The following is a 27,634-nucleotide window of genomic DNA, read 5'->3' as shown; positions in this document are numbered from 1 at the left end:
TCTGTGACCTGCTACAGGCACCATGTAAACCTGTACTAACCTGTTCCATGGTTGAGTTGTTGGCGACTAAAGCGTCTCCCCCACCAGGTTTTCTGGTGAGGAGAGTGTTTGGATGTGGACACCCAGCAGGATTAAAAACAAAACCTGTCAAAGGGCGGAGGAGCTCCTTGTGAGCCAACGGCCATCCATATCTAGTGCCCAACTATGTCTGCGGACGTCCTCCTGCAGTTGGGTTACTTTTTTATTAGGAGGTTGGTGGCATGATTTGCCCTCCGGTCACCGTAAAACCCTTCATTCTGCAAAACACAAAAACGCAAAAAAAATCTGAAAACCCACTCCGTGGGAGTACCTCCTGTGCAGCTTCCCTTCACAGGGCAGCTCACCGGATGACAGGATTGGGGCAAAGCCTTCGGGACCCCCAATCTTTGAAGATAGGAGGGAAACCACGGGGTAACATCCCTGGGTCAGATTGCGGGAGAGTGTGGCGGAGTGGTGCTGAGGTGTCGTCCACCAGACGGCGGTCTCCTTGGGTTAACCTGAGGCGGTCCCTTCGGGTGGGTGCCTGGAATGTCCTATCCCTAAGAGAGGATGATCACCTGTCTCTGTTATCATCTGAGCTCAAGCGTTTGGACATCGGAATTGCAGCTCTCTCTGAGGTTCGGAGACCAGATTGCGGCGAGATAATGGTGGGTGGTTACACCTACTATTGGTCTGGTCGCTCTGATGGTTACCATACCCAAGGAGTTGCTGTAGCTGTGTCCAATAAGCTGACCCCAATGATAAATGAGGTAACACCGGTCAACGAGCGTATTATGAGATTAAGGATTCGTCACTCCTTAGGTGTCATTTCCCTAGTCTCTGTTTATGCTCCGACTGAGGCGAGTGATCTCACTGTGAAGGACACATTCTACGCCACGCTCGAGTCTGTGGTTCATCAGTGCCCCATACGAGATACACTTCTAGTCTTGGGGGATTACAAAGCATCGACTGGAACTGATAGGGATGGTTATGAGGTGTGTGTTGGTCCCCATGGGTCAGGAACTATGAACCAGAATAGCACTAAGTTCCTTGACTTTGCAAGAAGTCATGGACTTAGGGTGGCTGGTTCATGGTTTCAGCGCCCACAAGCTCATCGCTGGACTTGGTATTCCAACGCTGGCGGTGTGGTAAAGGAGATTGACCATGTCCTCATTGACGGTCGTTGGAGGATGATCCAGAACTGCAGGGTTTACCGGAGTGCTCAGTTCCTCAATACTGACAACAGGCTTGTTGTAGCAACTCTAAAGCTGCACCTTAAATCCTGGAGAATGGTACCATCCCAGCCTAGGCTGGATGTTGGCAAGCTCAGGGATGAGAGAGTCGCTGAGAAGTTTGCGAACAGGCTGAGTGGACATTTGGTGGGTCTGGGTGCTTTGAGGGGTCCTGAAGAGTTGTGGAGTGCCTTCAAGACCACCGTCCTTGATGTTGCCGGTGGATGTCTTGGAACTCACCGCAGGGCAAAGAAGAATTTTGTCTCTCAAGGGACACTGGATACCATTGACCAGAGTCGCAGGGCTAGGCTGAATGGCAGAGCTGAGCTGTTCAGGGAGCTGAGGTGTAAAACTGTACATGCACTGAGGGTGGACAAGAAGGAGGCCTATGTGTGAGGAATCTGTGAGGGGGTCGAGCATCACCTGTGGACAGGTGATTCTCGTCCCGCTTACAGGGGAATTCGCGCATTGCGTTCATCCAAGCCCATCCCTCGGAGCACTGCAGTTAGAGCAGAGAGTGGTAGGCTCTTGACAGAGGAGTCTGAAGTGAAGGCCCGCTGGGCCAGTTACTTTGAGCGGTTGTACCAGGCTGATCACTCAGCTGTCGAGTTGGACATCAAGGGTGTTACAATCCCTGTTGCTGACCCTCAGATCAACTGTGGCCCACCTTCGCTTGTGGAAACACGGGCTGCGGTGAACCGGTTGGAACGGGGCAAAGCTCCAGGGATCTGTGGCATCCATGCTGAACTTCTCAAGGCTGGTGGAAATGCTGCACTCGTGTCGTTGCATGCAGTTTTGTGCTCTGCCTGGAACACAGGCATCATCCCAACTGATTGGAAGAGAAGCCTTGTTGTTCCTCTCTGGAAAGGGAAGGGTGATCGCCAAGAATGCAACAACTTCCGAGGGGTGACGCTGCTCTCAGTGCCGGGCAAGGTCTTTGCTCGGATAATTCTTGATAGGTTTCGCCACCATCTGCTTGAGCACCAGCGTCCAGAGCAGTCAGGCTTTACACCAAAGAGGTCAACGATTGACCGTATCCTTGTTCTTCGTGTCCTCACCGAACGCAGGCGAGAGTTTCGGCAGGGGCTGCTTGCAGCCGATGTTGATCTCTGTAAAGCGTTCGATTCAGTGAATCGGGATGTCCTCTGGAGGATTCTTGGTCTTCGTGGGGTGCCAGCAAAACTGATCGATCTGATATCTGAACTCTACTCTGGTACTGAGAGTGCTGTGAAGTGAAGTGTGGTGGTACCATCTCTGACTTATTTCCAGTTGTTACTGGAGTTCGTCAGGGGTGTGTACTGGCCCCCACACTTTTCAGAACTTGTATGAACTGGATTTTAGGGAGGATGTCCGAGAGATCAAGCTGAGGTGCATCGTTTGGGAATGTCAAGATCTCGGACCTTTATTTTGCAGATGATGCAGTCATCTTTGCGGAGACTTTAGATATCCTTTTGGGGGCCCTCGAGGTGCTGAATGAGGAGTAGGAGCCCCTGGGATTACGGGTTTCTTGGGTCAAAACTAAGATCCAGGCTTTCGGTGACATCTTGGATGCTGCTGTCCTGTCTGTGCCTGTTTGTGGTGAGCATGTTGAGGTCGTGGAGAGATTCACTTACCTTGGCAGTGATATTCATGTCTCTGCTGGCTGTGAGTCAGAGGTCAAAAGACGTCTGGGTCGGGCCTTGAGAGTCATGGATTCACTGGATTATGGGGTGTGGCGCTGCCGGTACCTGTGCGGGAGGACGAAAGTCCGAGTCTTCAGGTCCTTGGTACTTCCAGTCTTGCTCTCTGGTTGCGAGACTTGGACTCTGACCAAGGATCTGAGAAGGAGGCTTAATTCCTTTGGTACCAGGTCTCTTCGGAGAATCCTTGGCTATCGCTGGTCGGATTTTGTGTCCAACGAGCGGTTGCTGAGAGAGACTCGGATGAGATTTGTTACCTGCATAGTCCGTGAGCGTCAGTTGCGGCTGTATGGACATGTGGCTCGTTTTCCTGACGGTGATCCTGCTCACCAGATTCTCTCAGCGAGGGAGTCTCATGAGTGGAGGAGGCCAGTGGGCCGACCACGTGCCTCGTGGTTGCAGCAGGTTGACCATCATCTCAAGGAGATGGGGATGGGCCTGGCATCTGCCTGGGGGATGGCCAGACGGAGGCCCCTGGAGTACCGGCGGAAAGTGGACGCAGCGACGCGCTGATGTGGCACATGCTCCCATACCTGACCTGACCTGACCTCACAATTCTATCTCGGAGTTTTACAGACAGTTCCTTGGACTTCATGGTGGAGTTTCTGTTCTGACATGCACTGTCAGATGTGGGAATTTCCATAGAAAGGTGCGTTTCTTTTTAAATCATGTTCAATCAATTGAATTGGCTTTAGGTGGACTCCAATCAAGTTGTTGAGACATCTCAAGGATGATCAAAGGAGATTGGATACACCTGAGCTCAATTTGGAGTGTCATAACAATGGGGATGAATACTTATTGACACGACATTTCAGCTTTTTTCTAAAGACATGTTTTCACTTTGTCAATATGGGGTATTTTGTGTGGATCGGTGACAATTAAAAAAAAAATTGAATCAATATTAAATTCAGGCTGTAACAACAAAATGTGACAAATGTTGAGGGGTATAAATACTTTCTGAAGGCACTGAATATATTCCTCTGAAATATTTATTTATCTTTCCTCGATTATTGTTGGAAGTTGGCATTTATCTGCTTAATGTCCTCTCTTGATGTGCCTTTGATTTTCTTTTCTTTTTCTGTCTGCAATATTTATTCCCTCTCCTGACAACCATTTAACCTTCTTCTATCTACTCGCTTTTGGAATGCTGTTTTTGGCCTCTTCTGTCACGTCTTCAACCTCTTTCCACAATGTGTCTGGCATTCTGTCAAACAAGTCCAGCTCTCCAAAAAGGTTTTGCAAACCTGTGTGAAAAGTGAAAAGCAGGATAAGCAATTGGTTCACTTTGTCTGTCCGTCTGTTTGGCTACAGAGGGGCGTCGGCCTACAGACGGACGTCAGTCTATGATCGAGGAACAACTCAATTCAAATTGAATGATGAATTTTGAACACTGCAGAACATGAATTGGAACTTGATCCTGTAGTTTATCAGTACTTTGGGCCTGAAATTGGCAAATTGTACGGAATCTCGTCCCGATTGCGCATGCGCACAAATGAGCAAGGCAATTTTTCTTTAGTCTGTCTGTCTGCTTGGCAGTGAAACAAAATTGAAAATCATTGCAAACAGGAAACTTACTGTTTTAGGGATGTCATAAAGGACACCAACAACAGGCACAAATAACTCATTGAAGATGTTAAATAAAGTCGTGTAAAAGATGGTGCATCAACGGCTGTAAACTTCCGAGAAAAAGTTTTTTTGCTATTTTTTTTTTCTACAGCCTTTAAAACATTTATTTTATTTCAATTTAATTATCTACTTGGACACTGTGGAACACAAATTGCCTTTTGTCACTTTCAAAAACCTCCATGATCGTAGTACTTGGAGAAAACATGCCATTTTACGTCATCTCAGCCAACCAAAGTTGCCACTCAATCTCAGCATTTGAGAATATTGAGATTCATCCAAAATTGCTGCTCGTAGGAAATATAGATCATGTTCAGAAATGCAACAAGCAAGAGTTCAAAAGACTTTCCCATGGCCTGCTTTCTAAAGACTACGTGGGGTAAAGTGTTCCATGTACTTTGTTGTTTATTTATTTATTTGTTTTAAAAAAAAAAAAATATATATATATATATTTATTAATTTCTGTACCTTTATTGCATATTATTTAGATATTCTATCAGGGTCATATGAAGTCAGAGTTTTTGATTTTTTTTTTCCACCATTCTCAATTTGATTATTCTGCATCAGCAGCAATTAAGGAAGCTATTAAATTACTCAATTTTAAGTTTTGCTATTTTTGCAATTACATTCAATAATTTACCTTATTTTTATTTTTGAATAAAATTGTGAAAATATAACACTACATGCATGACACACATCACCAACCAGGTTTTTGTCGTTCTTCTGCATGAAATTCATTGTTGAAGTCAACTCCAGGAGGAAGATCATCATCACTACCAACTTCCACTTGTGGACCCTGTGTTCACATGATAGAAATGATTCAGGATACACCACATTGGCCAGGGCCAGCAGAATTATCTAGGAAGTAAAACAGCTTCGGTTATTATTGGGCTCCCCCCCCACCCCACTCCCAATGAGGTCCGAAGGAATAAAAGACTTTCGACAAAACCCTCACTGAAACCTCATGAAATATTGGAGACTGGAGGTGACCTTCGAGACATGAATAATTTTGGTTTCAGAAACACTCAGTGCAATACAAGTAATGATCTGGTGATCAGAACAACAACATTTGATAAAAGTATGAATGCTCAAACCTACTTTAGCCATTTTTCTTTTTTCCTTGACCCTCTGTTTGCGTTCCTGCTTTTTCTTCTCAAGGTAATTCTGCTGTGGAATAAGTTTTTTCTTTGCTTCCGTACTTCTCCTCACCATCTCCTTGGCATTCTCTTTCAAGCCTAAAAACAAAAGCATGTTTGATACCAAACCACACCATTATTATAAAGTGAGTGCTGTGACACATTTGTGGGCTCAGTTAGTTTTTTTATTTTTTGTATACCTTGTCGAGGCTCGTATGAAAGCTAACACACAAAGCACAGCAACGGGGCATGAGACAAGAGGGGAGGGAGTGGGAAGGATAAAACAGTGGGGAACAGAGACATTAGGAGATCTGTGGAAGGGAGAGGGATGGGGCGGGGAACATGGGGTACAGAAGATGGACATTACAGGGACTTTCAGGAAGGACGGCAGGGAACTTGAAGGAGGTGGGTTTGGGGTGGATTAACGGGGGTAGAAAAGATCATGGTTTTGGATGGGGGACGATAAAAGGTGGTGGTGAACAGCTGTTTTGAAGGCCTGGAGGGAAGAATGGGATTAAATAGAGTGAGGGAGTTTATTCCAAATGTGGGGAAAAAGAGGAATGAAAGAGTGATGGTGAGCAGTGATTCATGATTTTGGTAGTTTTACCAGAAGGAGGTTGTTGGCGGACCTTGAGCGCCCTGCGGAAATATGGTGGGAACAAATCACAGACAAAGCCGGGGGGGGAGACCGGAGAGGAGATGGTAGAAGACAGAAAGACCACTGACCTGGCTGCGGTGAGAGAGTGAGAGGCCCAAAGACAGCCTCAACGCGGGAAATACCAATGATCCGAAATGCCTTGGTTTCCAGAGCGTGAATCTGAGAAAGGTGAGGGGCAGGAGCACCAGCCCAGAGGGGAGAGCAGTACTCCACCAGGCTGTGGACAAAAGCTTTGAATGTGGTCAGGAGCTCAGGTGGGCCGAGGAAGGACTTTGCATGACGGAGGATTCCTAGTCGGCGACTGGCTTTGGAAGCCAGGTTGGAAATGTGGCTTTCCCAGGAAAGATCATGGCAGATAGTGAGACCCAGAAGCTTGAAAGAAAGGACTTCTTCAAGAGGATTCTTGAGAAAGTAGATGGGGGGGGGTTCCATCTGGTCCTTTCGGAGAGACATCGTGAGAATTGTCAGGATTGAAAGTCTTTTTTTAAGTGTCGGACCAGTTTGTGAGTTTATGCAGATCTGCAGAGAGTGAAGAGGCTGCTGCTTGCTGATCTTATGGATGACAGATAGCATGGCAGAGGGTGGAGTCATCAGCAAAGAGATAAATAGAATTTTTCCAGAGAGTCGGAGAGATCATTGATGAAAACAGAAAAAGAACATGGCCCAGAACACTGCCTTGAGGAACGCTGCCTACGCTGCCTGTGATACAATTAATTTATTTTACTTGTAGGAGGTATGGAAATTACTCTTATAAGCATTCTTAACTTCCTCCACATCATTCATACTACAAACACATTATTAATCAAAACCTCTGCTCAAATATTCTTGAAAATGTAGAACTCTTTAGCCTGAAAGACACCAAAACGAGGAAATTTCTAACTATTCTTAAGATATTCTCCAAAAACCAACCGAGGTTGTACTTACTGAGAAGAGAAGGAGACGGTTTGATGGAGCTGAACCAAGTGCACAGAACATGGTGTGTAGGACTAGCGGAGTATGTGAAAATCTCAACAGACGATCGGATGAGAATTGTATATGAGCAAGAAAACAACAAACCAGAAAAGGGATCCTTAATCCATTTAGCACCAACCTCCAAAAGCAGGTGTAAATTATGGATACTACACAGAAAACAAAACAGAAATGATGACAGCCTCAAAGGAAAAAAAAAAAAAGGAAAACTACAAAAATAAATATCAAATATACTCTGACAAATGGGAGAATGACAAGAGCACGAAGATTTAAAAAACAACTTGACAGGATAGTAATCGACAAGGAAGGCTCATTGGAATGCCTAAGAAGAGGTCAAAATAATTGGAATGGAGAACGAGTCATGATAAATGCTCAAGACCAAGGACGCTACACTAATGCCTTTCAGAAAATGGTGGGATTTGGCCAATTGGACAAATGCATGTTTTGTGGAGTAGAAACAGAAAGTACCATTCACTTCCTTTCGGGATGTAAAAAAAAACTCATGTTGGAACAGCTGCACACAGAAAGACATGACGGTGTCTGTCGAATCCACTGGCACATCTGTAAACATTTCAACATCCCGGTCCCAGAACAATCAGGAAACACAAACTCGATCCGATCCTTGAAAATGAACATACAATGCTCACGCATGACAAGATGATCCCATCAAGTGTGGATACTGCAAACAAAGCATTGTGTCCGGACATAGTGCTCAAACACAAAAAGGAAAAGTCGGCATTGTTGATTGAGGTTTCAGTTCCCAATGACTCTGGAGTAAATGCTACTGAAATCAGGAAAATGACCAAATACTAGGATCAGAAAAATGAGGTCAAGAGGACTTGGAAATTGAAGATAGCTGAAATTATACTAGTGATAGTTGGAGCTGCAGGAATGATAACAAAGAAAACCCTTACCGAGTACTTCAAAAGCATTTCAGGGACAATCACCACAAACGAGCTACAAGTGGAGGCTGTCAGAAGTTCAGTGAAGATTTTGAAAAGAGCCCTTTGTACGAGGCTGTGAGAACGAAGCTTCACAATTTATTTCGTGAATCATGATCCTTCACCTAAAAGTAGGAGGTGGAGATTTTGAGTTCTGGGAGAACTTCTTCCCACCTCCTGAAACCCACAAATGGAGATGACAACCAACGGGTGAAAAGACAACCTCCATCGCTCTTCGGCAGTGGAGGTAAAAAACAAAAAAAATTGGAAAGTACAGGGGAAGGCAAGACAAATGTATTTTGTAAGGAAATAAGAAGATTTGTTTTTTTGCAAGTTTACATATAATCCATTTGTCATATCCAAGAGTTATAAATACCTGGCACCCATGTAATTTCCATCTCCATGTCGTTCTGCTGCTTTTTATCATCTTCTTCTTGTATACTCTTTAGCAGCTCCTTGTACTTATTGATAACATCTGCTTCACACATCTTTGTTTCCACTGGACTTTGAGTCACTTCCTCATCCTCCTCATGCACGTTATCTCTTACCATTAAATCTTCTGCTACATCGGACAAATGAAAAATAAAGAAAAAAAGGAAGAAGAAAAATCTGAGAAAAACAATAGGCAACATAAATCCAAGTTTAGAACTGTAAGCATTCCATTAGTCATGTGAGAGAGCATATTTTTCTCACCGTCCTCTTCACTCGATGAACTCGATGCCAAGTACGCTTTTACATCCATATCCAGTATTTCATCTTGGCTGAATCTTTTTCGTGTTAACACTTGGACACGATCATGATCCCCTTCATCCCATGTCAATTCTACCTGTTCAGTGATTGGGGAATAAATAAAACAATATCATTACCGTATGATGCAAAGATTATCAAAAGCCTTGGCAATGGCAATCTAGCATGCGATTTACCTTGGACTGACGGAGTGCGGCCGTTGTGAAATATTTGGGTTTAAAAGATGGCGTGTCCAACTCCTCAGATACATCTTTAGGCTCATCATCAAATGTCATCTCATCGGGCACAAATCTGAGAATTAACAGACCAAGGTTACTGCACTGACACTAAAGACAAAAGCAAAATAAAACAGCAAAGACAACATACGGAAAGAACAAAAAGATAGTGGGAAGAACAAGAAGAAGAAGAACAGGAAAAACAAGAAGAAGAACAAGAAGAACAAGAAGAAGAAGAAGAACAAGAAAAAGAAGAAGAAAAAAAGACGTGTACAACAAACACAGATACCATCGATTATAATGTCTTGACTATAATGTCCTCCGTGCCCCAAAACAAGTTAATTGTATAACGAGGATCAAGTCAGATGTTACACCTTGGTACTGTTTGAAGCAGTACTTTGAGTGATGCTGTGTGGAATGCCATAAGCACAACATTAAGCACCAAGCTCACCATATGGTTAAACTGGAAGGAGAAAAAAAATGGAGAAACTAATTTGAGGGACTTCACTTAAAAGTACAGTGAAAACAAGTACAACGAGAATGGCACTCGGTAGAGAACATACCTCCGCTCTGCCAGGATGAACAGTTTACGTTTTGTATTCCACTGACAGGCTGGATCTGAAACAAAATCGAATTGGTATATTCTCGTCACCTAACCAACTCATCAACAACTTCTTGAAGTATCATGCGATATATCGTTTTTGGCCATATCTGTCAATGGTGAAGAAACAATTGGGAAATTAAAAAAAAAAATAGGACCACTGGACCTGTAGCTTATTTTGGCCCTGGCCTAATGTTGTAAGCCAGATTTGATAGCATTCCAACTGGTGGGTCTGGAGATGAAGATTTTTGCAAGGAATTTACAGATTTTCCCAATAATTTACTATGCCCGCAATTTTTTGACACACTTCTGGTCATGTGATTGGCATGACCTCCACAATTTAGCATTCCTACCCTGGCCTAAAGTTGTAACCCAAATTTGGTAGCACTCTGACTGGAGGGTCTAGAGAAGAAGATTTTTGAAGGAATTTACCAAGTCTGCCATTTTGACCTACTTAAAGTCATGTGACTGGAACGAGCTTTGCAATCCCCGTAACTAGTCAGGGGAGGAACCTTGCTTCCAAATTTCAGCCAGAGCGGCCCAGCAGTTTGGCCGGAGAAGGTGAAATAGGAGACGGACGGACGGTGCATGATGACAATACCTGACCTGAATTGCAATTCCAGACAAGCAAAAGATTCTCATATGTGGCTCAGATCTTAACCAAAATCGAATCGATACTCCTGTCACACACCCGATCTGTCTAGCAAGTTTCGTCCGAATCTGTCCACAACTTTTTGAGACATCACGTTATATATTGTCATTTGCCTTATCACACAAAGGTGAAGAATTACTTAAAAAATAATTATCGGATCTGGACTCAGATCTTCACCAAAATTGAATCAGTTCTTCTGCGTCACACACTCAATCTGTCCACCAAGTTTTATACAAATCAGTCCAAAACTTTTTGAGAGATCCTGTTCATGAACACACCAACATTCAAACAGGGGTGAATACAACCTCCGTCCACATTCGGCGGTGGAGGTACATACTCAGAATAGCAGTTTTCGTTGAAACATATTCATTTCCACTCATTAATGACAGCGATAGCAAATTCTCAAATCTTATGAAATCAACACATTAGTGGGATACTTCACAACTTTATCAGCTTCTTACCTTAATCAAATTCATAAACACCTGAGTTACTTCATATCTGAAAATCACAAGCTGGCAACAACTGTTTTTTCTTTGAATTGTGTCTTAGATATTCCCTAAAGATGTTCTGCTAAAGAGTCTGGATGTCAAAATTATAATAAATGTTAAAAACAAAATAATAAATGCTACAAGTAAATGAACTAATAAATAAATAAAATCAATAAACAAACGACATGTTAAATGGTTTTTAAGAGCACGGTTGATGTTTGAGGCACAATGTTTATCGTGACAATTCCCTGATACACTAACCTCGTTTAGCCTTTCCTGCTCTTTTAAAGAACAGGATGCCTTGGTTGAAACTGCGGTGCCAGGTGAGACTGCTCTTGCCGATAGAAAGTATACTCCATGTAGTTATGCACTTTAAAACGTTAAATTTATGGAAGTTGTAAAGACGCATGCATCCAACATGATTAGCAATGATGGGGTGTCGATAAAGAAATAAACCAATGTCACCCGCAGGGTGACCCGTATCTTGCCAAAAGGTGACCACGTGTGACTTCTTTAAGGTCACACTGAGGTGAACAGGGCTGCTATCCACCAGGAGCGACTCCTTGAGGAATATCTGCCTACGAGAGATTCCGATGAGAATCGTTCTACAGAGTAACCATGAAAAATATGCGTTTGCCTCATAACGTCACCAAATGACATCATATGTCTCAAGCTTGACATATCTAGAAAGCACTCGTCGAGGTGTTCAATTTGAGGTACTACATGATATGGTTCCTAAAACTTGAAAATTTGACCTTGGGGTCAAATATGTTTGACCTCAGGCGCTAACCATGAAGGTCAAGGCCAATCGCCACCAAAAATTAATCAGCTGAGCGCCAGACCATGAACTGTATTCCCATGAAGTTTGAAGAGGATCCGATCAAAATTACTCAAAAAATAAGGGTTTCGTCGACTCCCCTGATTTGCGACAAAGTGACCTTGACCTTTGACCTTGACCTTCAAAATTTTATGTGCTGAAAGGGACCTCTATTGGCCTCTGATATGCGAAGTTACAAAAATTTCCAATGATAACTGTGCTCTGCAGAATTTTTTATACATGATTACAGACAAACAAAAAAAAACAAAAAAAAAACATGCAAGCTGACTAACATATCTTGCAAAAGCTTCGTTTTGGCGAGATAAAAAAACAAAAGCTCCGTGGGGGACTGACTGTTATTTCCCTGACAGGTGGGATGAAAATGAGGGATTAGGGGGAAGGGGACATGGCCCTCCTTCCTGAAGTGGTCCAGTTATGGGGAGCACAACTTAAGTTAACGGCATGGTCCTTATGTTTCATGAAGAGTTTGGTCAGTATCTAACCATGGGTTTCCGAGAAGATTTTAAAATAAACAAGTGGTGCCAGGCACAACAAATCCCGCCCATTTAAGGCATAAAGTTATTTTGGGGATCAAATTTTTGGGGATCAAACAAATATGCATTTTTCACTATAGGATTGTAAGGATTTTAAGTCACAAATAGAATAAGGTTCACTATAAGCTTAGTTTGAAGTAAATCGGATCATTTTTGACGAAGTTATGAGCGAAAAACGATTTTGACCTTTTCGTGACCTGACCTTGACCTTTGACCTAACTAGACCCAAAAGTTAATGGGGTCGTCCAAGGCTCATTACCCACCAGTGGATACAATTTGACAGTGTTTGAGCCAGCCGTTTTCCCGTAAAGTTGTATTTTCGTAACCATGTTTTAGTTTTAATGGAAAATTTGTATTTCTGACCGATGACCATGACCCCCAAAACTTCGGACCCGACCGATATTCACAAATTTGCATTTTTCACTATAAGAATGGGTAGGATTATAAGTGACAAATAGAATAAGGTTCACTACAAGCTTAGTTTGAAGTAAATCAGATCATTTTTGACAAAGTTATGAGCGAAAAACGATTTTGATCTTTTCGTGACCTTGACCTTGACCTTTGATCCAATTGGATCAAAAAGTTAATGGGGTCGTCCAAGGTTCATTGCCCACCTGTGGATTAAATTTGATGGTGTGTGCTAAAGCAGTTTTGCCGTAAAGTTGCTAACAGACAGACAGACAGACAAACAAACAGACAAACAAACCGGATGATTACAATATCCCGCTCCTCCCGGAGGGAGGGTGCGGGATAATTACCTGAATTTGAGGCGAAACCTCCCCTTTCAGCTTTCAGCCTCTTACAGGGGATGGATCCAGATGGGGAGCACAACCAAATGAGACCTTACTGTTCTGATGTATCGTACCAAATCTGGTTCACGTTGGTTATGTAGTTGGCGAGGAAAATATATTTTAGTGAATATGAGGAATTAGGGGAGGGAGGCCGTAGCTCCCTTTCTTGGGGAGATACAGCCATGGGGAGCACAACTTGTTATGGCATGGTCACGATGCCGGTTTCTGAGAAGAAGATTGGGGCAAAACCCCTGTTTTAGGGGGTGCATCTGGATGGGGAGCACAACCCCATGAGACTTTGCTGTCCTGATGCATCATGCCAAATTTGGTCCATAATTGGTTAGGTGGTTTGTGAGGAGATGTTTTAGTCAAATGTTAACGTGCATATGGACGGACGGACGGCTGGACACCGGGACACACTCTATGAGCTTATTTTAGAGAAATAACATACTTAGCACCAAATGTTTTATCGGATCAATGAAGCATGATGGATGACGCAGGTAAGAAAAGGTAAAAAAAACTATAGACTAGATAAGCTGATTGTTGAGACCACTATGCTTAACAATGTCAAGTTTGCATCAAATTATGCTCTCGTTCAGCAAAAAGTGTCACTATCTGCAACCCCCTCCCCCCCCCACCCCCAAAAAACCTTGTCTTTGCATATGGAAAGAGAAAATGCATAGCGTGCAATGGGGGAAATCATTGAAACATCGTTACCTAAGATCGATGAAGGAACCACTACATTCAAACTCGAATCCATCACAACCCTTGTAAATGGCGCTCGCAGTTTCTACTGAATCACAGTCAATGATAGCGAAATGATACTTCAGTCTATTCATTTGGTACTGACGCATTGTTTCCATGAACATTCTGCAACAAAGAGAGAACATTTAGTTTTCCTCTTATATTCAATCACAATACCGATATAAACAATAATGGGGAGGGGAAGGGGAGTGGGGATAACGATCATAGAAAAATGAGATCTCGCAGCAAGTCAAAAAACAATCTGTTGAACTGGAACATTTTAAAGCAATAAAATAATCTTGAAAATAAATATTTTAACGGTTTCCTCAGCATAAGCATTAAAATGGCCGACTCACTTTTTGACACAATTTTGCTTCTCTGGAATGTTCTCATCAATGTTGAACTTGTCATTTTTAAACTCTTGTGGTCCATACAGCTCATCGTCCTTCATGCTTTTCTTGCCAATCTCAGACGGGTAGATCTAAAACAATAACAAAAATAAAATGAAACTAAATCAAGTTTCGATGAGGGGGAAATATATCGAAGCAATCTGTTCAAATACAAGATCACCATCAGATACGGTGGCATAATGGTTAGAAAGTCTGCTCTGAGTCTGAGAGGTCAGCGGTTCAAACACAGACCGAGTCATACCAAAGACATTAAAAATGGTGTGGGCTGCTTCCTTGCTTGATGCTCAGGATTTAGAGGATCGGGCATGGACAAACAACCATAAAATGGCAAAACTGGTGTGCTCTACCAGAAGCCTGACAAATGTGTAAAGAAATATGCTTACAAAAAAGAAAAAGAAAAAAAGATTGCATTGTCCTATACTCTTCAAACATGAAGCAACCAAAGTTAAGGCTAGTATTATTTTTATGGCATGTTCAAACTTGGTCATATTTGCCTGCCCATTGATCTGTACACCCCATAAACAAAGAAGCCAAAGCCTGGCAGGAGAGCCCAGGCTAAAGATTAAAAAAAATTAGAAGAAATAAAAGGATTATGAAATTTGTTTTGACATTTAATAAGAGCATTACTGCCTTGGTACGAAAGAGTATGAATTACTGGTACACGAGTGCACAACTTGAGTTAATATCCATCTTCCTCATTGAGTAAGTCGTCCTCACAAGTTACATCCTCTGAAAGCTCAGAGGTCCGCTTATTCTCACAGTTCCTCAGTTTGCCCGTCTGTGCATTTGAGTCCACAAGCAACACAGGCACAGTTTGGCTTCTTGCAACTTCTGGAACAAGTGCACGTCAGTAGATCAAGGACAGCCTGTGGAGCAGGTTGTCCATCCATCCAATGTAAGACCAGCTGTTGTCCTCTGTTAAAATGCTCTAATTTCCCATTCTCAGTTGGACTTGGGGTCACCAGATCCATCAGAAGACTTCTCGTCCACACAGCTGCCTGGTAATTAGCACGTAATACATGCTTTCTCAAACAGTCTTTACAAAGTGGCTAATGATGACCCTCTCACCTTTATTTGCACAAAAATGGTGACATCTCAAGTGAATAACATTGCTTCAAATTTTACTGCATACATCAGACAAGTGAGCTCCTCAAGTTTGCCCATAAGCTCATCGGTGACATCCCACATTTCACCCAACTCTGCACAGGCAGATTGGACCTCTGTTTGACCTGATTCGTTTGAGTGCACTCAGCTTCCCTTTTCCAGTAAATACACTGACAGTATCACATCCTGTGAAAGAAAGGATGCCAATGAGCTCTTCACAAGTGTTTGGTTCGAGTGAGGCTGCAACTTTCCCAACGTCTATTAGCTTCGCCCGTTCTTTGCTCCCGCATTTCAGGAATAGCTTTGTTCCAATAATTCGGTCTTGAAACTCCAGACACAAAATACAAACATTAGTGTCTTGAGTAATAACTGCTAGGTATCCATTCTGTCCAGCACGTGCTGCATGAAGAAGGCCACCGTCAACAAACAGACAGAAAGGGGTGAAAGCATAACCTGTTTCACCTTCGGTGGCAAAGGTAAATAACTACTACTACTACTACGTCGATTCAGGCAAAAAGGGCCAGCATCGGGCAACAAATAAGCATTAAAATAAAGAGGCAATAAGCATAATAAATAATTTGGTGGTGGTTGCGAAGATGCAGCAATGCAGCATGTTAAAATCAGTTATTAATGACAGTTTGAATATTAGAATGACAGTTTGAGTCTATGGTTAGATGGAGGTGTTGTGTAATGGACATGTCTACAAGGTAAAGTGTTTATCGCTTAATATACCATCATATAATGTGGTGTATGATTGAACTTATTCAAATGTAGTAATACTTTAAATAAAACTAATAATTACATAAGTTTGAATGAGGAAATTGCATTGCTGTGTTGACTGAATGTCTGGACACAACTTTGAGCTTGTACGTCCATTGATGTTGAGTAATCTACTGATGTGGACCGGTGACCGGGGTTGTGGATCCGCCGTTTGGAGAGGTTCTGGGCTGAGAGGATGGAAACCTCGATGAAAAACGGTGCCCAGCTGATGATCCAGGCAGTTGGGAAATCAGTAAATTGCTTACAAGTTAAGGTTATAACTTCAAATAAAATAGCCTTTGTAAGTACTTACCAGTACATAATATATATCTGTGTTTGTGTGTTTATACATGTGTGTATGTGGATGTATATATGTATATATACATCTCAATTCCAAGTTCCATAAAGACTATCTATGGACCAAGCTAAGTGCCAGAATACAGTTTAAAAGTGTATGTACTGTAAGTGTGTGTGTGCGTGCGTGCGTGCGTGCGTGCGTGCGTGCGTGCGTCTGGCTTCCTTCTTGCGACTACGGTGCAATAATTGGTCTTTATTTTGATTACAGTAACTATCTATCATCATCCTATGGATTGGTCAATAGGTCAATTATTTCATTTTCACCACCAGCAACGATTCCTACACCAGCTGATGAAGACAGGAATTTATTATTGAATAATAGTGTTGAAAACGAATAGAAACAGGCGGATGTACCACATACATGTACATATCCATTTTTTAAGCTGCATCCTAGTTTTGTATTTGCTGGAACAAAGTGTTGACGTGGGCCCTTGATATTGAAATAAAATACACTTTATATGCAGAAGGTAACAGATTTATTTTAAGCAATAAAAGACATAAAAAGTTCATATTTAGGGTGCTTGTGGGCAACTGAAGCCAATTTGAAAATTGGCCAATGTGATTTTAGGTCTCAAAACTGCAGTTTTCCACACGCTAGGATAGGGTTCGATAAATTTTGCCACCATAGAGAAGGCTGAGAGATATAGAATGTTATCATATATTTTCAATATCGAGAGACATATACCTTGTCAAAAATCATCCATCCCAGCTGACAGACCTCTGGTGGCTTGTACATGTTGCTGCATGTGAGTCTGGGGAGTAATTGCTGAAATCTATCTGGCCGGGTTCTTCCCGACATCTTTGTTCTTTGTTCCTTTTATATTTCTTTCTAAATTTTTGTTCCCTTCACACTTTTCTTTTTCCACAATTATCTTTATTCATTCTAATTCTTGTTTTTTTTTTTCTTCTCTTTCATCTCTTTCACGATCTATTCCTCTCTTTCATTATCTATCTCACCAAGGAGAAGTGAATTATTGCAGAAATCTTTCTGTAAAGCACTTGGCTGCACCTGGATGGATTTGCGGGTTGTGGAGGAGCAGCTGAAACCCGAATCCTATCCAGGTTCCTCCTGATGACTCAATCTTTGCTCTTTACTTCTTTGGGTTCCTTCTTGGTCTTCCATTTCACAGCATTACTCCCCCTGGATGGTACCGACCACCCCTCCTGGATCATAACTTACAAGAGCTAAAATACGAAACAGATCAGGTTGCAACAGGACAAAAGGGAGAGTAGTGAGGGTGGGGACACCAACAATGGAGTTGAAATACAAAATAGAGGGAGAATTGGACACTTTTTCTAACCTCCCCCTCCCCAAATCCTCCTTATTCTCCTCTCATTCCCCTGTCTCTGTCCCTCTGTCTCCCTCAGTCTCTTTTTTTCACCTTCACTATTCAGTTGTAACTTATATTTGATATTTGATGTACCATACTCGTTACTGAATGTCTGTGCTGCCAAAGTAGCTTCCTGAGCAAAGGTAAAATTGGGTGTGTTGCCATTGCCTTCACAACAGTAGTTCGGGCAGGAATTTGTAATTTGGCCATTGTGCCGGCAATAACTCGCCCACTCTTCGTGAAGGACACCGTGGGCATCTTTAACGTCCATAAACTGTCAGAAGACAGGATACCCAGTTTAAAGTCCATCGGAGGGACGGCACACACATTGATGAATCTCTTTGCTTGTGGAACACCAGGATGACATTTCCTAGCTGGGCCAAGATTCAAACCCAGGCGAGACAGCTTAGAGACGAGTGTCGGTACCTCAAGGTCATTCTGTCAGAGGTCGTATCTTTATGCACTGTTTATAAACAAACTGCGATTCCATGTTATATTTATATGTTAAAAATGTACATAGAATAAAAGTTGAATCCAAATCCACAAATATTGCTTCCGATATCCCTGGACGGTGTAAAATAAAATCAGGCATACAATAACTTCCTTGAAAAGCGTGAAAAATGAATTTTGGAGCCATTTTACCTTAGTTCTGCAGACACTATAATTTAATTATATCAGGTAAGAAAAAACAAACACTTTTTCCAAATTATTTTTCTGATTTAACTTTAGATTTCGACATAATTATTTAGGCCATGAGTTCCAATCGTTAAATATGGAATCAGATTTCGACTCTCAGCTTTTAATAAGCCTATATGATACATTATTCAATCTTGGCAGGAGCCAATCACATTGCACCGAGCCTGACAGCCAATCAGCGTCAACCACAAACAGACGAATGGACAGCCATCTCTGTCTTATATCTATAGATGTGAGACCACACAAAATCACGAGTGGATCATACATTACATATATTTGATCATACATTTACATAATCATGACCCTGTTCTAATGTTGAAACCCAAATTTGGTAGCATTCCGACTGGTGGGTCTGGAGCAGATTCTTGAAGGAATTTGCGCGACCACAGTTTTGACACACTTATGGTCATGTGATCGGCATGACATCCACACTTTAACATCCCTACCCTGGCCTAATGTTGCAACCCAAATTTGGTAGCATTCTGACTGGTAGGTCTGGAGAAGAATTTTGAGGGAATTTACTAAGTCCGCAATTTTGACCTACTTATAGTTACGTAACCCGAACGAGCTTTGCAATCCCCGCAACCAGTTATGAGCGGAACGTTGCTGCCAAATTTCAGCAGGATCAGTCCAGCGGTTTGGCTGGAGAAGTCAAAATAGGAGATGGATGGACAGACAGAAAGACGGAGGATGATGACAATACCTTATCTGGAATAATTCCAGATAAGCTAAAAAACTAGATTCATAGCAAAGGGTCTTGAGGGTCTCATGGGGGTATTGAGAGTAAAAGGTGTCATACAGACCTTGAGGGGTTTTAAAGGTCTAAAGTTAAAGCTCTAAGCGTCTAAGGTCGGGGTTCCCAAACCCAGGGTCACGACCTAAACCTGAAAAGAAACCCCTCAAAATCCCGGTTTTTGAGTGGGGGGCGGGGGGGGGGGTAGGGGGTTCATGTTTTCTCTGACAGTTTTTATCGTAAGTACAGTACCAAGTCGGTACAGGGCCCATTTGTGCTGTGAGGCAAATGCAATTTCAAATTTTGGGTTGCGACAAAAAATGTTGGGAACCACTAGTCTTAGGGGGTCTAAAATATGTAGGGTCTGAAGGTGTGAAGGTTCTAAATTCAAAGGTCTGTAAAGGTCCAAAGGGTCAAAGAGTTCATAGGGTCTAAAGTTAAAGATCTGTAAAGGTCTAATGGATCTAAAAGGTCGAAAGGTCTCAAAGGTACGTTGCAATCGTATGCAACGTTACACACGCTTACATTTAGGTGACAACATTGAGCCTCTTGTTAAGTTTGCTGAACTCGAGTATTATACGGCACTAGGCAAGGTGAGTCATAAATTTGTGTGCTATGCTTCAGATGGACGTAAACTGGATGTCCCATCTCCCAGTATTATTTGGTGAACATTAAAAATTCATCTCCTGATGTTGACTTAATGGTTAGGGTGGTGGGCTTGGGATCCGAGGATCCTGAATTCAAATCCCCCTCAGCTGTTGAATTAATACCAGGTGGGGTTGACTCTGCCTGTCATCCTTCAGAGGTCGACAAAGTGAGTGCCAGCTTGCTGGTATCCTGTGTCGGAGTGGCGACCCGTCCAGGATTGTGCCCAATAGCCATGGAGACTGCTTAAGCAGCATCAACGCTCTGCACAGAGTATGGTCCCAATGGATGGATGGAGTAAAAATTCCATCGTGTCCGTTGTGAGACAAGGTGACCTATTGCCGGCACCCTTGCTAAATTACAAATTACTGCTCTAACATACAGGAGGCACTGTATCAACAACACCATTGTGCCCCTGTGAGAACTGAAGCTACTTCTTCTTCTTCGTTTTGAGCTTGATCTTGGTTTCATTATCTTTCTTCTCGCCACGCTCAGGGGCCAAGGGTCTATGCCTTTTACCACCCCGGAGCTGTGGCGGCGCCCCCGGGCTATATGTCGGGGCAGGTGTCGAGCAGCCATTGGGTTGTATCGTCATCCAAAACACGCAGAACGTGTGCGCCGCTTGGGGCACGGTATATGGGACAGCCAAGGATGACATGGTCTGCAGGTTGTTCCTCCACGCCACACTCACAAGCCACAGAAGGTGCCACACCCCATCTGTGCATATTTGAGCGGAATGGTCTGACGCCAGTACATAGACGGTTTAGTCGTACCCAAGCCAGTCGTGGCAAGGGCATTCCGGTGGTATGGGAACCGACGTCGGGAATGAAAACGCGGAGTCTGGTGGAGTTCGTCCGCCATTCAGCACTCCAGTTGTGATCCGCCCAGTGGGCCGTACTGATGTTAAGGTCGTTGGCGTTTTTCAGCAACGACTGTGTGGCAGGCACAAATGGGTGTCTCAAATTCAGTCGCCGGGGCTGCTCATTTGATGAAATAGAGAGCCTGAGATGGAGCAAATAATTTAGCTCCAGTGCCTGTCGAGTGAGAGATAGAGTGGCTTCTTCACGGCGAAGCTCAGCGGGTTGGATGCCTGCGAGGATGGAAAGATTGTCCGTTAGTGCGGGACAGTACGCAAAGCGCCGTTGATGGCGGTGTCGATCTGGTGGGAATGAGCACTGCGGCACCAGATGGGCGCACAGTACTCGGCGGTGGAGTAGACCAGGGCTAAGGCTGCTGTACGTAACGTGACAGCACCCACACCCCAGCCGGAGCCCACCAGTCATCTTAGCAGCGCGGCGCGGGATGTTAGCTTCTTGCGTAGTGACTCCAGGTATCGGCGGTATGTGAGCGACCTGTCCAATGTTACCCCAGGATATTTTGGCTCAGGGCAGAAGGACAGGAGTTTTCCATTGATGTTGACGTTTAGCTCATGTTTTGCTTCCCTGTTGTTCAAATGGAAAGCTGCCAACACTGTTTTGGTTTCACGGAGCATCAATCTCCATTTCTGGAGGTATGCCGATAAAGTAGACAAGTCCTGGCTCAGAGTCCCCTCTAGTGTTTCCCACTTCCTTGCCGGGTATACAATCGCCAGGTCGTCCGCATAAGCGTACTTTGCGGAGACCGTGTTCGGCAGGTCGTGGGTGTAGATATTGAAGAGGAGGGGGGCCAGGACCGATCCCTGTGGGACGCCGTTCCTCAGGCGTCGTAACCTGCTTCGCTGTCCGCTACCGGTGGTGAGGGTGAAGCTTCGGTTGTAGACAAGTTCCATGATCATACGGACCATGTGCCTGTCTGGGAGCAGGCGGAGCAGCTTGCAGGTGAGGCCGCGGTGCCATACGGTCTCATAGACGGCTGTGAGATCAAGGAACACAGCACCGGCCTTATTTTTAGTCTCAAAGCAGTCCTCGATGTCTTGGGTCATAAGAGTGACCTGATCTACGGTAGATTTCCCACGCCGAAAACCAGCTTGCTCCTGAGGGAGAAGCGGATCTATAATTGGTTCGACGCAGGCATAGATAAGACGCTCGAGGATTTTGAAGGGGACACAATACAAAGGAGAGATATCGGGCGATAACTCTTTGGGTCCCCTGGTGGCTTATGAGGCTTGGGGATCGTGACTACTAGGGCTCTTCTCCAGATTTTGGGGATTTTTAGGTGGCGCAAGCAGGAAGAGAGGAATTCGCATAACCAGGACTTCAATGCAGAGCTGTTGAATTGCAATGCAGAACAATGCAGCATGGAGTATAAGTTCCGGGTAGATGTGATCGGGGCCCGGAGACTTGTGTGGCTTCAGTATTTGGAGGGCGGTGGCGAGCTCATCCGGGGTGAAGTCATCAGAGATACTTTCGCCGTCTGGTGTTTCTGCTCTCCAGAGGTCAGACACCTCTTTGGCCACAAGTCGGGATGACTTGCGGTCCCTCGCTTCGTACACCCCGTTCTTCACCAGCTGGGTCGCAATGGTGTTAGCAGAAACGGGGCACTGGCGAGGGGAGCATGCTGACCGACCAGTGAGGTTGTTAATGATAATCCATGCTTTGCGGCTGGAGTGCGAGAAGTCGATGACGTTGACGGCTTCGGTCCACCGCTCAAGTTTCCTTTGGTCAAACAGCGCTGGTAGATTGGTGGCGGCTACATTTGAAGCAGTAGAGGGTCTCGCACTCAGAATCCCAACACGGCGTATAGTTGTTTCGGCAGCCGCGTGGGATTGCTTTCTTCGCCGCAGATGTTATGGCATTGCAGAAGTCCTGGTAAGCCTCGTTCATATTGATGGTATCGGGTGGTGGTAGACCCGTGATGGATTTGTTTGTAAGGAGGCTGTAGCGATTCCAGTCGGCCTTTCTGAAGTTCCATCGCTTCACGGATGCGCTCGGGACAGGTGCCACGAGCTTAGGAGCAGTGATAAGTGAGGGTCGATGTTGAGACCGTGGGAACTTCTCAAGCAAACGTCTGTCAGGTAGTGGGCTGTCAGGGTCGACACTCGCGAAGGCCAGATCGGGGTTCGTCCCCGTTCCCCAGCGTCCGGAGAGGAAACTGGGTATGTCCTTCGGATTGTAAAGGAGGGCAAGGTTGTTGTTTGCTGCCCAGGCAGCCAGTCACTCTCCGTCCTTGCTCGTGGTGTTATATCCCTAGTCAACATGCTGGCAATTAAAATCGCCAGCGAAGAGACTGGGGGAGGGGAACGTGGGTAAAGACGATGGGGATATCCGTGAGGGTGGGGGCTTGTAGACGTTGATGATGTTATCGTTTGCAACGTCCATGCACACCCACTCAATCTCGGCATCAGCCAGAGATTTACCGACGAGAGTCCAGCTCGGGCTCTCGTGGACAAACGTGGCAAGGTCGTGCTTCTTGCTTTTAGTAGACCCAGCTAGTGCATAGTGTAGAAAGACTAGCTTATCTGCAGAGATGCAGTGGGTTTCTTGGAGGATGACGAGGGTCCGGTTCTTATGGGCAAGCCGCTCGATGACATTAATCTTGCTTGTCGTAAGGCCCTCGATATTCATCTGTGCACAGTATTGTGGGTCGACGGTACTTATCGGTGGCATGAACGCCACCGCGCCCTAAAAAGGGTGGTTCCCTCGCCACCTGCTGCTGAAAAGCCCGGGTGGAGGCACGGATAGGACAGGTTTGGTTTCGCATACCGTAGTATTTGCTATTTACAGGAGGGACCACGTGAAGGTTCCCATCTTCCCCCCCCAGAACTGATGCTAACCGGAAGCAATAAGCTGCATATGAACGATGATATGCCTGGTGTTGGCTTCATGGTTCGGGTGGTGGGCTTGGGATCCTAGGGTCCTGAGTCCAAATCCCACTTTACTGTTGCATTAATACCAGGTGGGGTTGACTCTGCCTGTCATCCTTCCGAGGTCGGCAAAATGAGTGCCAGCATGTTGGTATCCCGCGTCGGAGTGGTGACCCGCCCAGGATTTTACCCAATAGCCAAGGAGACTGCTTAGGCAGCACCAACGCTCTGCAGAGTATGGTCCCATTGGATGGATGGAATGATGACGACGACGACGATCGGAAGCAAAAGTTGGGTTGTGTCAAAACCACATGGGTGTATTAAACTGGCATGCACATTGGTAATGACACCAGTTCACAAACTAGAACGGCACTCAGAAGGGGGCATACATCCACCAAGATGAACAGTTTACGTTTTGTATCCCACTGATAGGCCAGATCTACATCCAGGCTTTAACCCAAACCAAATCAGTTCTTGTCACCTACCAAACTCATCCACTAAGTTTTGGCACAACCCATCCACAACTTTTTGAGATATCATGCCATATATATTATACATACAACGTTTTGGCTGCATCTCTCAATGGTAAAGAATCATTAAAAAAAAGAAATCTTTTCACTTCTCACCTTACACTTCCCACAACCACACAATTTCCCGACACTCCCTCTTCCTGTAACTCTTGCTGACCTACCATCTTCCTTCAACTTCAGCCAATCCACATTCACCATACACCTTCACAATTTTATGTTCAACCTTTCCTTTACCTAATCTTAATTTTTTTTTTTTTAAATGGTCTCATAAAATATTTCAACTTCCTTTTTCACACATTAGGACAGGCATTTTAGCAGAACTATTTGGTCAACCTCCCACAAATTGCAACAAAAGCAAACTCAACAGATTTTGATTCCTGGATATGTCCTCAGTGACAGAAAAAAAGTTCTAAAGGATCCTCTGGGGGGGAAAGTCCTGAAATCACGGAAATCCAATATGGCCACCACCCGGCTTTGGGGAAAATGATAAAATTGTAAAGATTGAGATTTTAATATGTAAATATATATTTTTCTGCATTCTAATTGTTTCCAGTTATGGTCAGTATATTGATATACAAGAGTAATTATAAAAAAGTGAAATGTATTGAGAGTAAAATAAAAAAATTATTGCTTTTTTGTCCAAAAATGTCAATTTTTGTCCCGAAAAAAAAAAAAAATTTACCCGATAGTGATTTTGGCTCCTGGACAAAAAAAAAAAAAGAAACGTTGAAGACACAAGATGAAATCAAGTCTATAGCAATACAATATAGTTAGGTAAATCATTGAAACATGACAAAATTCACAATTCCATTCGGGGCAATCACATCTGCCTGACGAAGGTTTCGAAATGAAAATGAAAATTCGCATTAAACTCAGAAACTACATCCATTATAAACTCACTGTACAGCTTGAGAAAAATCAAGCTTATTAAAGTTCGAACTCGACAATGTCGTCATCATCCTCATCATTGTCACATGGAGTGTTTGTGCAGCCAGAGCCCCTGCAGTTTCCACAAGCTGGAGTGCACTCAATGTTGTGCATCTTGCCTGAGCATCTCATGGTGCTACATTCAGCCTGGCAGTTGCACCTAATGACACGTAACATCTTTTCAGGAGCTGGAGCTATTGATGTCTGAAGTGGCACAAAACCCTCGTCACACTTCTGCCAACCCCAGTCTGTGGAAGAAGTATGCAAGTCTGGCGTCTTGTAACGAATCAAAGACCACCTTCAGAAGCATGCCGAGTCTGCAAAGATATCTTCTAGAACTTCAGCGCTCTGGGTTCAGTATAGGGACATGCGAGACATTCTATGCAAATACATCTGGGCAGAGCGCACTGGGAACTGGGCACTACATCTACAGGCCATCCAGGAAATGCTGCCTCACCTGGCAGCCTCGGGCCACAACCTGTATGCCAAATCTGCGAGGGTGTATCTGCAGCAGATGTCCAACCTCAAAACTCAACATCCCCATGTCCAACAACGTTTTGATGAGGGGTTCCATGTGGTTCGACGAAGTGATCGCCTGTGGGCAGGTCTTTCATCTGACCTGATCATCGAACAAGTTCTGATGAGAAGTTTGAAGACCAGCGGGGGCTCACACGAGGGCGAGGAATGACAGAGCAACAATGACTGGTATGGCTACTATCAATGCCTGCCTGTGCAGAAATAAACCAGGCAATGCAGGAGCTCACAGGTGTGAACTACAACACTGGAGAGCAGAAGAAGGACATGACCAAGGCAAGACAATCTCGTGACTGGAAGGATACATTATCAGCTCTTCAGTATTTACAGGAACGGAATCCGTTCAGTAGTGATCCACGTCTGAGGAACATTGCCACTGGAGTTCATGCACACCCCACCGTCAACGTCGATACAGCACATGCTGTAGGAGCCAAAATATTGAAATCTATGGATGGGAAAACACCTGCCGAGTACACATTTAAGAGGGAAGACTAAGTTGTCACCCTCGACATGAAGTCATCTGTCAAGATTGATGGAGAGCAAGTCCAAGTTGACTCACAACTCCTCTTCCAGAGACTGATCACTGTTGCACAGACAGCAAAAGAACTGGAGTCGGCCTTCAAATATGAACTGTGCAGCTATCCACCAGCCCTCTTTGATTCCTCTCTTCAGCTCCAAGAAGCACACAAGCCAGTCTTTGCTGATGCCATCTGAGATCTTCTTGGATCCATTGCCCCAGCCGATATCCCCAATGATGGGCAACAGTATGTTTTGGATGACGGGGCACTTGTTCAACGCATTCCATGGTCTCGTGGATCTACATACAGAGACATATGCCACCAGTACGCTGATTATGTAACGAAGAAGTGTGGAGATGCCATAGTCGTGTTTGATGGTTATGAGAGTACCAACACGAAGGACATGACACACCAGAGATGGTCTAAAGGGAATGCTGGCACTACTGTGACATTTACAGCTGACATGCGTCTCACAATGAAGAAGGAACAGTTTATTGCCAATAGGCAGAATAAACAGCGATTCATTTTTATGTTGAGTGAAGAGCTGCAGAAGAAGAACTGTGAGACACACCATGCCTCAGGGGATGCTGATCTCCTGATTGTACTGAAGGCCGTGCAGTCTGCTACTGTCACCAACACTGTGTTAGTTGGTGATGACACAGACCTCCTCGTCCTCCTATGCTACCATGCAAGCTTAGAATCCCATTACCTCTTCTTTTGTCTCGAGCCAAAGAAGAACACGAAGAAGCCTCGCATCTGGAACATCAAGGCGACAAAGAAAATTATTGGTACGGACATATGCAAGCACATACTGTTTCTACATGCAGTTCTTGGGTGCGACACGACATCTCGTCTTCATGGGATTGGAAAGGAAGCTTCCCTCAAAAAGTTCAAAGCAAACAACACATTCTGTGAGCAGGCCAAGGTTTTTGATACATATCCAGCTTCCGTATGTGATGTGGCAGATGCAGGAGAAAAAAAAACATTGGTGATAATCTACAACAGAAAGTCAACTGACACCCTGGACACCCTCCGGTATCAACGGTACTGGGACAAGGTGGCTTGGAGCTCCTCTCACGTGCAACCACAGAAGTTACCACCAATATCAGAAGCAGCAAAGTAACACAGCCTGCACGTGTATCTGCAAGTCCAAGAATGGAAGGGATGTGCAGATGAACTTCTTCCGACAGACTGGGGTTGGCAGAAGTGTGACGAGGGTTTTGTGCCACTTCAGACATCAATAGCTCCAGCTCCTGAAAAGATGTTACATGTCATTAGGTGCAACTGCCAGACTGAATGTAGCACCATGAGATGCACATGCAAGAGGCACAACGTTGAGTGCATTCCAGCTTGTGGAAACTGCATGGGCTCTGGCTGCACAAACACTCCATGTGACAATGATGAGGATGATGACAACATTGTCGAGTTCTAACTTTAATACGCTTGATTTTTCTCAACATGTATAGTAAGTTTATAATGGATG

General features: G+C 44.2%; 1 protein-coding gene across 3 annotated transcripts in view; it reads right to left on the bottom strand.

Moving 5' to 3' along the window:
• Positions 1–27,634, bottom strand: part of ESF1 (ESF1 nucleolar pre-rRNA processing protein) — a 98,797-nt gene that overhangs the window by 22,916 nt on the left and 48,247 nt on the right. For 2 of the 3 annotated variants that reach the window (XM_085889332.1, XM_085889333.1), the window contains exons 5-11: positions 14,222–14,346; positions 13,839–13,991; positions 9,180–9,294; positions 8,950–9,082; positions 8,633–8,818; positions 5,651–5,787; positions 5,258–5,348 (exon numbers count right to left, since the gene is read on the bottom strand). In XM_085889332.1, the coding sequence (XP_085745458.1) occupies positions 5,258–5,348; positions 5,651–5,787; positions 8,633–8,818; positions 8,950–9,082; positions 9,180–9,294; positions 13,839–13,991; positions 14,222–14,346 (940 nt within the window). The remainder of the gene's footprint in view (positions 1–5,257; positions 5,349–5,650; positions 5,788–8,632; positions 8,819–8,949; positions 9,083–9,179; positions 9,295–13,838; positions 13,992–14,221; positions 14,347–27,634) is intronic. The other variant, XM_085889334.1, reaches the window with a different exon arrangement.

Source organism: Eptatretus burgeri, chromosome 7 (genome assembly GCF_056783735.1).
Source record: "Eptatretus burgeri isolate ZD-2024b chromosome 7, Ebu_testis_v1, whole genome shotgun sequence".
Lineage (NCBI taxonomy): Eukaryota > Metazoa > Chordata > Myxini > Myxiniformes > Myxinidae > Eptatretus > Eptatretus burgeri.
This window is presented reverse-complemented; position numbering and strand designations above follow the sequence as displayed.